This window comes from Notamacropus eugenii, chromosome 1 (genome assembly GCF_028372415.1).
Source record: "Notamacropus eugenii isolate mMacEug1 chromosome 1, mMacEug1.pri_v2, whole genome shotgun sequence".
Lineage (NCBI taxonomy): Eukaryota > Metazoa > Chordata > Mammalia > Diprotodontia > Macropodidae > Notamacropus > Notamacropus eugenii.
The window spans coordinates 126,989,620-127,002,764 of record NC_092872.1 but is presented as its reverse complement, the minus strand read 5'-3'; the positions used below and the strand labels follow the sequence as shown (position 1 = coordinate 127,002,764).

General features: G+C 48.2%; 1 protein-coding gene across 7 annotated transcripts in view; it reads right to left on the bottom strand.

Annotated features, from left to right (window-relative positions):
• Nucleotides 1-1,382: 1,382 nt before the first annotated feature.
• ZNF609 (zinc finger protein 609) overlaps nucleotides 1,383-13,145 on the bottom strand; it is a 230,449-nt gene continuing 218,686 nt past the window's right edge. For 6 of the 7 annotated variants that reach the window (XM_072613739.1, XM_072613746.1, XM_072613788.1 and 3 more), the window contains 6 exons: nucleotides 9,539-11,876; nucleotides 8,044-8,410; nucleotides 6,666-6,841; nucleotides 6,145-6,361; nucleotides 5,489-5,558; nucleotides 1,383-4,948 (listed from right to left, as the gene is read on the bottom strand). In XM_072613739.1, the coding sequence (XP_072469840.1) occupies nucleotides 4,942-4,948; nucleotides 5,489-5,558; nucleotides 6,145-6,361; nucleotides 6,666-6,841; nucleotides 8,044-8,410; nucleotides 9,539-11,876 (3,175 nt within the window). In that variant the 3' untranslated portion in view covers nucleotides 1,383-4,941. Of the gene's footprint in view, nucleotides 4,949-5,479; nucleotides 5,559-6,144; nucleotides 6,362-6,665; nucleotides 6,842-8,043; nucleotides 8,411-9,538; nucleotides 11,877-13,145 lie in introns of all 7 variants that reach the window. The other variant, XM_072613752.1, reaches the window with a different exon arrangement.

Below are 13,145 nucleotides of genomic sequence, written 5' to 3'. Positions count from 1 at the left end.
CTTCTCACCTGAATGACATTCCTCCTTTCCATGTCATTTTTTTCTATTTTCTGGGCCTGATGCTCATGAACAACTGCCCAAAGATATAATGCCAGAGCATGAATGGCCTTGAAGACATTTGCTTTGACTTAGGAAGGCAGAGCTGGCTGGAGCTGAGCAAATTCACCCAAAGAAACTGAGGGCAGTGGCTACAGGTTGGGCAGTACCTGGAGGGGCAGACAGGTGAATTGACTGAGAAGCTAAAAGTGGGGGCTACAACGCTGAAATAAGGAAAATGAGAGTGGGAGAAGGGAGCAGGAGTTAGTACCACTAAGGACAGGCAGAAATTGTAGCGATGACCCAAATCTTGGGTCCTCTCCTTCCCTAGGGTGGAGGCAGAGGTGAGTTGGATGACTCGTGAGTTTGCTGCCCTCTTCTGGTGGCTCCTCATAGCCAGGCCTAGATAACAGAACTTTGTACGCTAGGTAAGGCAATCCTTTGGAGGCAAGAACGTTTTTTTCCCTGAGGGCCACTGCCAAAAAAAAAATTCAACCCAGGGTCACTTAAAGTAATTTGGGGGGGAAAAATTTTTTTTCCCTTCCTAGTTTTAAACTTCATTTTAAAATTATTAACAGGGTCATAAAGCTTTATTCAGTATTTTAAAAATCAACTACAATTCTATATCATGGTCAAGTAGGGGTAAGGGAGAAAGATAAATAGCCATAGAGGAACAAAAAGCTGGGGAATGGGGTCACTTGAGCCTAAATTTTCTATCAGTCCACTGGCCCATGGCTTTACTTAATAGTTGACCACTATTCACAACCTTCAGCTGCTCTTTCTTTATAGTAGACCTGAGATTGTTCTGAATTCATTATCTACAGTAGATAAATTCTTTGGGCTGCAGCGATCCCAGAGTTGCCCCATGGGCTGGATAGCAGGGCAGGAGTCAGTAAACAAAGCGCTCCTTATTCATCCCCCAAAGTTTACTAGCCTAAATTTTGGATAGGTTTTTATAGTCCAAATTTTAGTTTCCAGTTAGCTGCACAGTTTTATCGTAAATTAATCTACACCGTTTACAACCTTGGAGGTGGGATGTACCCAAGTACCCAAATGCCCAGGACCTTGGGGTTGGGGTCTACAAGTGACAAAAGGTGAGGTGGTGACAGTGGGAGAAATTTTGGGGATGGGAAAAGGTGAACATCTGCACTGACCCGCTCAAAGGTTTGGAGGGTACCAGGTTGTCACGAACTAAGAGGAGGCTATGAACGTGAAGCAAAATGCCTGGAGGGGTAAGGATTCTAAACATGGGAGTGTATGTGTGGTGAAACAGGTTGGGGAACGCTAGTAGCTGAGTGCAGCTCTGTGGCACACACTTGGGAGAAATAACCAGCAGCCCTCACAGGTTTGTGATTGTCTCTTAAAAAGATTTATTTTCTCTTCTTGCCTGAATGTACAAAGGCAAAAAGAGTACAGTTTGTATATATATATATATATATTTATATATATATAAAAAACAAGGAACTTGGTAATGTACACTTTACAGAAGGGAAGAATCAGGAAGACTGAAATCAAACCCAACAGAGCAGCTCCAATGGAACAAGCTATAAACAGCAACCCTGGTCCTCCCTGCCAGGCCCAGCCTGTTCCCAATGGGCTGAACACCATGGCAAGGAGCTGGGCTGGGGGGTGCAGGGAGGGGTGCATCCTGGGATAGTCCCCTGGCTACAGGCTAAACACAAGTTCTTGGGTTTCCCCAGTACCACCACAAAGAGCAAGGAGGGCCCATTTATGGTGGGGCCTGCTAACTGCCTGGTCAAAGTCTCTGGGAGGCTTCAGAGTAGTTCTTGGGTCCTGGGGTTGGAGAAGGCAGAGAAGCAGCTGACATGGAGAATTCCCTTCTCAAAGCCTGTAGGAAACAGGCTCTATTCCCTCTGCGGACACCCCACTGACGTCCCTTACCTTGTCTAGGGAGTGGGAGAAGGGGCTCAGACCAATCATTCTGCATTCTCACCCTCCCCTTTGTATGGTACTTTTATCTTGGTACTTTTATCTAGGTGTCTTGCAGAGCTGCGACATAAGGATAAGGAAAAAGAAACAGACTGACCCTCAAGTCACAGCCCTATTCATTTCAAGTGGGAATTCAGTGCTACCCTCAGCTTGACGGACAGGCTAGGGACAGGTCCCAGGCCTTGTTAAAACCTCTCCCCTTTCCCCCTTTCTTCACAGCTTCTCAAAGTTTTTGAAAGCCTTCTTTCAATGGGGAACTCCAACAAGCAGTGTCTCTGCAGTCCTTGGTTTGCTCTGGCCTGGGCCCTTGGCTTCCCCCTCCACCCTCCCAAGAGGAATCCTTACTAAAGTCTCTCAAATGCCAAGAATGTTATGGTTCCCTCAATGGTCCCAATTGTGCCTGGAAGTCCTGAGGCCTGAGGTAGGAGTGCAAACCCTCCACTTTACATTGTTTTTCAACTCAGTCTCCTCCAAGTCAGCAGCCTCATACCTGTGACCACAGTGTGACTGGCAGGACAGGGAGAGAAGCTCAGGCCTAGCAAAGGCCAGGAGTCTGGGAATGGGAAGAAGCAAGCTGCCTGCTTTTGCTGCCATCTTTTCTTTTGAGCCCTTCCTCCCTGATAGTGGGGGAAGGTCCTGGATATAGGGATCAAAGAGCCAAACATTAGTTTAATAATAAAGAAAATAAAGAGAAAAAGCTGTTCCCTTCTGAAGAACCCCAAGCCCATCCCACTGATCCACCACCTACCTCGTCTCTTATGTTACAGAGTGAGACAGATGGAGCAAGAGTTTGGGGCCATGCCCGCCCAATGGGAAAGAAAACTACCCCAAACAATTTCCAAACAATTCCTCTTTACAGTATGTACAGAGCACGCCGCAGGCCGGCGCCACAGATACAAAACACACAACAATATTTAAAAACAAACAGGAACAGTGAGATGGGCCACTGGCTCAGCCCCACAGCAGCCTGGGAAGTTACAATGCAGACTAGGCCCCAGAATGAGCTCTTGAGTGGTGGCTGGTCTCAGGGGAGGGGACCTGGACCCAAGTCCAGTAGCCTCCTTGAAGGGAAGTCACTGCTCCAAACAGCCTATTGGGAGCAGTATAAAGGAGGAAGAATAATTAGGGGGGAGAGGGTGACTGCTTGATGGCCTGCGATGAGGTCTGAAAATAGCAGCTTTGCAGAGGAAGGAGGCTTTATACCCAACTAGGGCAAAGGGACAGGCATGGATCCCCGAAGAGGAAAGCCCAGTAGGCCGACTGCCCCATCTTTTCTACCTCCAGGGATCCCCACAATTCTTAGAAAACAATCTCAGCTGGGCATTGTGCTTGCCCCAGTAACCCTGCTATCCTAGGAGTCAGAGCCAGCTTCCTATTCTCAGCTGCTTCCTTCTGGCATTCAGGTCACAAAAAGCTTTCCTCTACCCAGCCTGGTCTGGCCTCTCTCCCAGAGGCCCAAAAGAAAAGGGGAGAGAAAAAACACCCCAAACGAGTTCCCCTCAAAGAACCTAGGGTTGAACTCAGAGCCTGATCTCTAGAAGCAACACCTTTAGAGGTCCTTTGCCCCCCCCTCCCCTGTGGTCCACGTCTTCCAGAGGCAAGGCAGCAGGCTCAATGCTGGCTATAGTTCCCCATCAAAAGGGAGAGGGGAGGGAGAATGAATCTCTGATCTTCAGAACCTCTTTTCTTAAGGGCTTAAGGTCCAACACACCTCCCCCAGCCAACAACCTCTATAAAATAGACGTGTATTACATATAAACACGGCTTATATTGGCACACATGGAGGTTAGAGAGTTATATAAAATCAAGTACACATGTACAGAAAGGGACAAGGGTTGCATGTGTGCACAGCCCTAAATGAGGAGGACACAGAGATGGTTGACTATGGACAGTGTCTCCAAGATCTTCTGCGAGCTCCAGGGGCTGACTCCCTAGCACTACCCTAGGAAGAAAAGGCGGGTTGTTTCAGAGGTTCTAGCCCCTGAAGGACCCCAGGTTTCCCATATCAGAAGTAGGTGGTATTTTTCTCTGCCTGAGAGTTGGGCACTAGGAGGGAAAGAAGAGGTGAGGGTGGGCCCTCCTGAGGAAAAGAAACAGGAGGAGGGATACAAACAAAGAAAAGGCTTAGGAGTTAAAAAGGTGGGAAGAGGAAAAAGAATTGGGAGACGAACAGCAGGACCTTGAAAAGGAGGGAGGATGGGGGAGAAGGCTCCATTTTATAGGCCCTGTTGACCACTTACATTATAGTTCCCAGCTCTCCCAGGGGGATCCAGTAGGTGGGCTCTGTGCTGGTGCTGGGGTTAGGGGTATAGAAACCTCCAAATATAGAAGCCTCCCTCTTGGGTCCTCTGGGTGGGGACATGGGTGTTCCTGTATAGGTTAGGCTCTGAACACAGGCACACACATATGTGCATAGGGAAGGGGGAGAAGGGATCTTCATTTCTGATGACTTTGTTTTCACAATCACAGAGAAAACAGCCCTAAAATTTCTTTCCTGAGATTCTAATTCCTCTGCTTGCTTCCAGTCCCTGGAGCCCCAACTTCTGGGGAGATGAAGGGTCTGGTGGTGGTAGAGATGGGGGTGTGATTGCCACGCTTTCTTCAGACCCCACCTGGTATCCAGGATGCATCCCCTGAGGGTGACCATAACGGGGGCTCAGGAAATGGAGCAGTGACTTCCCTGGGCCTGAAGCAATGCCCCCAAGATTACAACCGATGCCTTGACCCCTGCTACGACCACAACAGTCACTGCGGCCAAGAGAATAAATACTTTTGCTTAGTACCAGCTCTCTGGCTCCTGAGGAGGAGGGAGAGACGGGGAGTCCGGGGGTCTGGTGGAGGGGAGATTGCCAAGGATCTGCCTCCAGGATGATCAGCACCATTCAACTGATGTCTAATGGCACCTCCAGCACCTCCTCGGGTCACCGGCCATGGAGCCCACACTATCCCAGAGCTTCAGGTCCTGCCAGAGGAGACATGCATGTTCAGCAGCTGACAAGCCACAAGGTGGCATCCCAGGAAAAAAAAATCAATTGGAAAAGTGCACTGTGTTGGAATCTTAGGTTTTCTGAGGTGACTCCAGGAACAGGAAAAGGAACTGAAGGTTTCCGTCCTAAGGTCTCTCCCATAAGTCAGAAAAATTATTCTTAAGTTTTAGAAGACATATGTGGAAGGGACCTTGGAGATCATTAAACCCCCTCAATTTGCAGATGAGTAGAAAAAACTGACTTATCTAGGGTCACACAGACACTAAATTGCAAAGCTAGAATTTGAACTCAGACCTTCGGACCCCCAAATCCAGTAGATTTTTCCCCTATACACACAAACTTCTCCTAGCTGTTTTTCCCAAAAGCAAATGGCTGGGCCAAGGCTTAATTAAATGAGACATTGTTATCATACTACTCTGAGTTTACTTTCTAGCCAAGAGCCCTCCCCAAGAATTTCTAGAGACCCAAATATGCCTTATCATTCCCCATCTATATGAAGCACCTACCATTCTCACCTCCGGGGGGGTGGGTAAAGTGAGGGAGCTGAGCCTTGCTGGCTGGCCACAATGGCTGTAGAAGAAAGACCTGGAGGAGAAAGAGAGGGTCTTACAGACCAATCTTCCTGAGGACCTGTAACTGCCTCCCCTTCCTCTCTTGGAGGGATCACTAGATTTTGTTTTTCCAAACCCTATCTTCTACAGAAGGAATACTCTTTCACTAAGTTTGGTGGTTGAAGATGACCAATTATTTTTTCCCCAGTACTGGGGAACCTATTCCTTTATGTTATCTAAACTTTAAAAAGGCCTATATTTTGGGAGTCTGGGCCTAACTTGAGAACTTCAAGGGAGAAGGAAATGCTCCCATTTATCTTTGTCATGGAATGCCAGAGCTACACAGGATCGCAGACATCACCTAATTCAATTTCCTCCTTTTATGTGAGGGGAAACAGTTTGAAAGATTAAGGGACTTACACAGGGTCACACAGGCAACCAATAATGGAGCTGAGAACAGAACCCTTTGTTGATAAGCTCCCTCTTTGACTGGGGAGGTTTCCAGGGCTCTACATGAAGTTTAAAGGTCCAGGGAAGGTACACTGCTGACAGGCAACTCCAATGGTCAGTGGCTTTAGAAGTGCACGTAAAAAGGTAGATGGGGGGAGGCCAGGGCTCACCTGCTGCATAGGGTAGGTTATACTGTGCGGGGAGGAGTGAGTACCCTAAGTGGTGGTGGTGGTGGTGTGTGGACATCAGGCGCTGAGAGGGAGAGGTTCGAGGCCGGTCTACACTCCTCTCACTTGAGCTGGCTCCCCCAACGCTGCTACAGCCTCCGCCACTCCCTACCACCCCGCAGCCTCCTCGGTCTCTTTCTTGAGAAGTCTTCTCACTTATCTGGAAGGGAAAGCAAACAACAAAGCCTAAGACAGACAGACACATATGGCTGTGGGTAAGGCAGGGATAGAGATACCAAAGCCACTCAGGACCTTCTGCTGAGTTCAATCAGGCAGTGGAACTCGGGGGTGAAGGAGAAGCTTGGGGACTACACTTAAACCCTGAAGCTTCAGAGACTCAGAATAGGAGGAGAGATCCCTGGTGGGACGAACATCAAGCCAAGCAAGTGAAACTGTAGCCCCAATTACCTTTCCTCTGTGGGACTGGGTCTACGTAGCTCTGCCAATGCCATCAAAGCTCTTACCGTGGGAGACTTGCTCTTGTAGTGACTGGCATGCTGTTGCAAGATGTCCAGGGCCTTGGACTCTGAGCTGGACTTGCAGCTCACACTGGGGCTGGCTCTTGCCTTGTCAGCATCTTCACCCCCTGAGACCTTGCTACCATAAGGGGAGAAGGAATAGCTGGAGGGCAAATAGGAACCTAGGACAGGAAAAATAGCCATGAGGCAGGGGGAACCTTTGGTAAGGCTGGGTCCCTGGGCACCAGCTGCACTGGATTTGGCTCAAATGATACGATGGCTAAGACTGCTGGATTGAATTGGTTGGCTGGTAGAAAGCTCTTAGAAGGGAGGTACAACCCCCTGGAGGTCCTCAATCAAACTAGCTTAGCTAAAACTTAAACTCCCCTGGGAGGAACAATGCCAACACAATTCTAAGAGGCAAGGGATGCTGGTCCCAAAGAGATATTCATTCGCTTTCCTCCAGGCAACTTCTCCATATCTGGCTTGGCCCCATGGACCCATCCCAAGAACTCTTGGGAGAAGGTTAAGGGTTGAAAAAGGAAGAAAGGGATTGTATTGTATCTATTTAGAAAATCTAAGTCTGCTAAGTCTGCCTGGAAATGTTTTAATCATGAATGACTTTGTACAGCTATGATGAGTAATCAAGGACAAATGGGGGGGGGGGGGGAATCCAGTGTGGGGTAAGAGAAGGAGGGCTATGGTAGCTAAGACATTTCTTGAAGGCTTCACAAGCATTTCACTTGAATATAAGTCAAGTCAGCAAGCATTAACAAAAGATTTACTTTCTACCTAGTGTTCTTCCTATCAGTTAGCATAGGGAGATGCTGTACATGGCTCCACAAACGTTACAGCTGGCTGAATGGATTGAAATGCGACCTCATTCTCTGATTTTTCTCACTGCTTATACTGCATAGGTTCACCCTTAATTTTGTGAGTTCTACCTTGAAGGCTGAGATAATCTTTTACTTCTTTTAAAGACCCCCAAGTGCCCAGCGCAGTATATGGACTAAAAAAATAAGGACCTCCTGAACCGAAATACAAATCTCTGCCTATTTCTGAAGGAAAGTGGTCATGACGGGGAAGGTTTTTCTCTTCAGTCATCAAGGCACATAAACAAATGTCAATCAGGTAACTGAGGCAAGGGAGGTAGGATGGGGAGTAGTTCATACAAGTGGTAATCAGAACCATCTGGCTGCAGAACACTGGCAGCCAGTTCTGGATAGGAAGTTGGTTAACAGCTGGCACAAAGAGGCACCTCACAGGAAGATACCTTTCTTTATAAATGAGATATTATCTATACCATCCCTGACCATGCTAAGGACTGGTCAAGTAAATAATTGTAAATCTGTACTTCTATTTCCCTGATGCTTTGGTGCCTTACCTGGGTAGTTCTGCATCATGACGGCAGGCATGCCTCGGTAGCTGGGATGGTTTGGGTCATAGGATTGGCTGTAGGAGTAGCCGTGCATATAGGGAATATAAGACTGATGCTGGGTGAGAGGGGAGGACACAGGCACGTGGACACTGGGCCGGGGCTCCTTGGCCCCAAGACGGGACTCTTCAGAGGGGGGCAGTTTACAGTCGCCACTTGTGCTCTCTTTCCCATCCTCCTTGGGGACAGAGTCTTTACTTCGACTTCTTTCCTCCTTTAACTTTCGGTCCCGTTCCTCCTTCCACCGCTCATCTTCAGACTTGATATCTGAGTACTTGGCAGGATAAACGTATGTCCACATTCGAGGTTCTGTCTCCTGTAACAACCAGGGGTTAGGGGTTGGATGGAGTTAGGGAGAAAGAAACCTGATTCAGTCCCAGGTCAGAGTGGAGATACAAGGACAAATCAGGAACCAGATTATGGGAGAGCAAGGCTATGCTGGCCTTTAGAGTTATCCCCTTACAACTTTAACCCAGACAACCCTACTCCATTTTTATGCAAAAGACAAAGATAAGGGAAAAGAAACAAAGGTAAAAAGCAAGAAAAAGAAGAGACCATGTCAACAGGGCAAATAAGGAAAAGGAGACAATTTAGGAAAATATCTTCTGAAAATAGGGATTCTCCTTTAACAGGTATTCTGTGTCATCCCTGATCCTTCTCTCACAGAGGAGAAAGGTATGAGTATATAAGTTAGGAAAGAGAGGCAGGACAGTGAACACAAAATTGGAGAAAAAAGTTGCTCATCTGTTAATCCAGGGGATGGAAGCTGTTTTATTCTAACTCAAGGGCAAGGTAAATTCTTGGTCCCAATTCTGTTTCCTAAATTCTTCTGTCAGCAGTGAATAGGAAATGGAAGAATTCTCACCACCACACTTCACAGAAGCTGGGAGGTGAAAATCATGAGAAAAAAGAAATTTCAAACACATGATGACAGTTCGCTACAGCTGAAAGAGCATTAGACTAGTAGTCAGGAGACCCAGCTCTACTCCAAGATCTGCTACCAAACTGCTGTATGACCTTGGGCATATCACTTAACTGTTAGAGAACTGCAGAATTTTGGAGAGTGATGGCATTTCAGAGATCAAGTCTAGTCCCCTCAATTTACAGATGAAGAAACAAACTTAAGGTTCAGATAAGGAAACTGACTTAATTCAAGGCTACATAGTTAAGCTAGTGGCAAAACCAGGGCCAGCGCTCTTTCCACTCTCCCATCCTGCCTCTATCAAATGAAAATCAAGAGTCCTTGCCTTAGATACCTCCCTAGAAAACTCAAAAGAGGTGATGTGACAGGATTTTCAAAGTCTGGAGGTCTCATCAACCTCTTAAGAGAGACCATGCTTTGTGCAATTCTTGCATGAGAGCAAAATGAACACAGGGACAGCAATGGGTAAGGAGGGGAGGGATGGAGAGGCTGTCAAATAAGAAAAAACTTCCAGCAAGTTACCTGTCGGTACCAGAGCACTGGGTCCACATCTGTCGGCCGGCCACACTCAGTGGCTGCTTTGGAGTCTGAGGCCTCTTTGCCCAGGTGGCTGGCCTCGCTCAGTTTCACCTTGAGTCCCTCGGCAGCCTGGCTGGGGAGTTTGGAGGAGTCCTCCAGTTTGGGGATGATGACTGACTTGGCAGGATCGGCCCCTGGGTCTTTGGCCTTACTGGGCCCCGACTTCACAAGGTCTGTCAAGCTTGGGGCCTTGGTGAGTGTTGGTGGAACCGATGGCTTCTGTTTCCACTCCTCCTTGAGAGCGGCCTCGCGCTCCTTCAGGCTCAGCTCCACCTTCTTCTCCAGCCCCCGCTGCTGCTCCAAGCTCTGGCGTTTCTGTTGTTCTTCGTACTGTTGGCGGTATGCTGTGTTGGTGCTGAGAAGGTGGCTATGATAGCTCTGGTCACTGTAGCCGTAGGGCGGAACATAGGCGTACTGGTTATAATACAGTGACTGCATGTACATGTTAGGGCGCTGCTGAATGACAGAAGGCTGCTGACTTGAACTGCTCAGCTCTGGTTTCTTATCCTCACAACCCTCATTCTTTACTTTTGCCTCAGCATTCTCAGGTTCCTCATCCTTCTTCACCTTCAATGACTGGCTCTCAACTCCAGTCTGGCTGGTGGGGTTCAGAGTCCCTGGACTGGACTGTGGGTAGCCTGGAGAATAGTATGTCTCAAAGCCTTGGTAATAGGGAGAGTCTTTGCTCTGGGGCTGAGGTGGGAAAAGAGTTTTCTTAGCCCCTTCTTTGACTAACTGGTCGGGGTCTTTTGATTTAACGCTGTCCACCTTGCCTTCCCCATCTTCTCCAGCATCTGAGATGTCAGAGTATGCAGGACTGTTATTCTTAACAGAACCAGCTTCTGCTCCATTCTGAGTGACCACATGCAGGGGAGTCATGGGCTGGGCAGGAGTTGTGCTATCCAACCGACTGCTGCTGCCAATGGAGGGACTGGGGGCGTTATCTGTAAAGCTGTAGATCTTGTCCGCCTCAGCTTTGATGCTGGCCAGCCGACTCTGGTGGGGGTCTGATGAGCCATTAAGGAGCCCCTCACTTTTGGTCCGATCATCACTGGATGACTCCCTAAACGGGCTCTTGCCTTCTTCAGTTCGGCAAACCTTTCCAGGAGTCAGGGGGTTTTCAAGTTCCTTTAACTCCTTCTTCTTTTTTTCTTTCTTCTTCTTGTCCTTGGCTGGAGTCAGGGCAGGGTTGACAGTGAAAGGCTCTCCCATCACAGTAGGCTTAGGCTGAATGGGTTTAAGTTGTGGGCTGTTGGGCATGGCCTGGACCACCGTAGTAGTCAAACCAGAGGAAGAACCTGGGCTGGCTGCTGTGAAAGTGGCAGTCTGGAAGGTGTAGATCTGCTGAGGGGGAAGAGCAGGGGCAATGGGCCGGGCTGACTTCAAGCTCTTAGAAGGCATCTTTTCAGGTTTTGAACTAGAAGGTTTTTTAGATTTGTCCTTGTCCATACATCTCTTCTCCAATGAATCAAAGCCATCATTGCTTGTCTCATCCACTACTGAGGGACCATCTTCAGAGCCATCGTTGGACAGAGCCCCTGGGTCTGTGTCCCCTTCCCCACCCAATTTCTTCTTACAGAGGCCCTTTGTGCTGAATTTGCTTGAAGGAGAGGGGCTATGGGGTTCTACCAGTCGGACTTTTGGGGTGGCTGAGCGGGCAGGGGATAGGGAGCCTTTCTGGGAGACAGAGGCACCATTACAGCTTCCAATGTCTGTGTGCAGGGAGGGTTCTTCCCCATATTCACTGTCTCCATCAGCTTCTGGCTTGCTGTCATCATCTGTGTGTGCGTGGGCCTGGTGGTACTTTAGGCCATTGATGTGCTTGTACTTCTTGTTGCAGTTTGGGTGGGGGCAGTCAATGAGGACTGGGGAGGGGCAATTTCTATCTAAGATGGCAGGCTCTACCTTGGCCCCAGGAAGAGGCCCAGTGGCTGAGCCCATGGAATTGGTTCGGACTCGCTTGCTCCCTTTTGAGTCCTCAGAGCTAGAGTTCAGCTCCATGTCAGAGAGGGGCTTATTTTTTCTCTTGCTGGCAGAGGACGGGCTGGCCTTGACGTCCTCAGTGGTCGTGCTTGGGGGAGGGCGGTGCTCTGAGGAATTCTGGCTGCCCCGGCGGCCTTTGCTATTGGCCCCTGCCCGGGTCTTGCTGCTGTGGCCGGTCCCCTTGCTGTCGGAAGCCGCAGCTGTCTCATTTACGGGTGTGTTGCTGTTGGGACGCATGCGCTTACCTCTGCCTCGGCCGTTGCGCATCTCCAGGTCGCTGGTGGGGGAGTCACAGAACCTAAGTAGTGGCAGTAATAAAATAGTAACAATAACAGAAATAATAACTAGCTTTCAGATAGCACTGTGCTAAAGAGCATTGTACACATGATCTCCCTTATCTTCACAACAACCCTGAGTGTTGTTATCCCCATTTTACAGGTGAGGAAACTGAAGTAAACAGAGATGAAGTGATTTGCCCAAGGTCACACAGCTAGGAAACGTGCGAGGCCAGATATGAGCTTCCTGACTGCAGGTCCAGAACTCTATCCACTGTATCACATAGCTGCCCAACCAAGAAGCAAATAGCTATTGTCAGAAACAGAAAGCCAGCTTAGGGGAGCTCTGTCTCCTGGCTGGGTGACAGCTGCCCATAACTAAGGCCCAGCACAGAAACGGAAAAGAACAAAAGCCTTCCTACCTTCCTCTCTAAGGAAGTCTTTCACCCTTATTCAATAACAATGGCCGGGGACACTGTTGCACTGTGGTTCTTAGTTTGTGGCACATTACTAAGCTCTGAAAACCCAGGTGGTTTTCAATTATTCCCCAATCAGCACATATAAAGTCACGGAATCTTATTGGCTAACCATGACTACGATGTCATCCTCATTATCGCTAGCATTTATGTAGCACCTACTATGTGCCACACATCGTGCTATGCCTTTATAACTATTTCATCTGATCTTTGCAACTCTGGGAGGTTGACACTATTAGGATCCCCACTTTTCCTCAGAGGAAACTGAGGCAAGAGGGGTTAAGTGACCTGCTCATGGAAAAATAGTTAGAGGATGTCTGAGGCAAGATCTGAACTCAGGCTTGCCTAATCCCAGGCCCAGAGCTTTTATACACTGTGCCACCTAGAAGTCTGCACATTCCTCAAAGTTCCATATTATGAAATGTCCAAGAAAGCTCCGAACAAGGAAGTGAGTTCATGTATTTAGAAACCTCTCCCCAGGATGGCCCCCTCTTTGACTGACCAATCCCAAAGTAGTTCTTCAAGGTACTCTCAATACTGCCTGTGATAAGAACTAAGTAAGGCAGGGCTTGACTTATTGATTTGAAGAGTATTTTGGTTTCCTTTTCCCAGAGGGATCTTCCAGAGAATGCTGCTCCAACCTTTCCTCCCAGATTCAAAAGAATAGGAAGTCTGTGACCTGTTTTTTTGGAAATGGCTTAATTTGCTGTCTGGATTCAGTCTATCTATTAAACTGATAGTCTACAAGCAGCTTCCAATACCAGGCCTCAAAAGAGCATGAAGCATTGTCTAATTTCTCTGAGAGCTGGGAAGGAC